This window comes from Cynoglossus semilaevis, chromosome 13, assembly GCF_000523025.1.
Source record: "Cynoglossus semilaevis isolate Cse_v1.0 chromosome 13, Cse_v1.0, whole genome shotgun sequence".
NCBI lineage: Eukaryota > Metazoa > Chordata > Actinopteri > Pleuronectiformes > Cynoglossidae > Cynoglossus > Cynoglossus semilaevis.
In genome coordinates, this window is record NC_024319.1 from 1,324,340 (window position 1) to 1,324,804 (window position 465).

At 60.0% G+C, this 465-nt stretch overlaps 1 protein-coding gene across 5 annotated transcripts in view; it reads right to left on the reverse strand.

The window, feature by feature from the left end:
- Positions 1-465, reverse strand: part of znf574 (zinc finger protein 574) — a 19,064-nt gene that overhangs the window by 1,398 nt on the left and 17,201 nt on the right. For all 5 annotated transcript variants that reach the window (XM_025061271.1, XM_025061269.1, XM_025061268.1 and 2 more), the window contains exon 10: positions 168-455. In XM_025061271.1, coding sequence (XP_024917039.1) covers positions 168-455 — 288 coding nt within the window. The remainder of the gene's footprint in view (positions 1-167; positions 456-465) is intronic.

A 465-nucleotide genomic window follows, 5' to 3' on the forward strand; every position in this document is an offset into this window, starting at 1 on the left:
AGAGAGGAGAGAAGTGAAGAGAAGCTACAGGGAGGGGGGGGGGGGGTCTGACAGGCCCAAACTCAGCCCTGCCATTAATCACAGGTACACGGGGTGGGGGCTGAGGGGCGGCCATGGTTCTGGTCCACAGAGATGGTCAAGGATGTGAATGAGTGTGTGGACCTCACCTCAAAAGGCCTCTCGTCCGTGTGCGTCCTCATGTGGACGGCGAAGGTGGACTTGTAGGCAAACTGTTTCTCACAGAACTGACAGTGGAAGCGAGGTCGACCTTTAGACTTGGTGACCCGGCCCTGGAAGTGGGCCAGCACGTGCTCCTCCAGGGCACTGTTGGAGATGAATTTGCGGCGACAGGGTCTCACTGGGCATTTGAGGGGCGTCTGGCCCGTATGGGACAACCGGTGGAGGTCCAGGCCCTCCTGGGTCATGCAGCGGTGACCACACAGGTCGCACTCCAGCTGTGGAGGA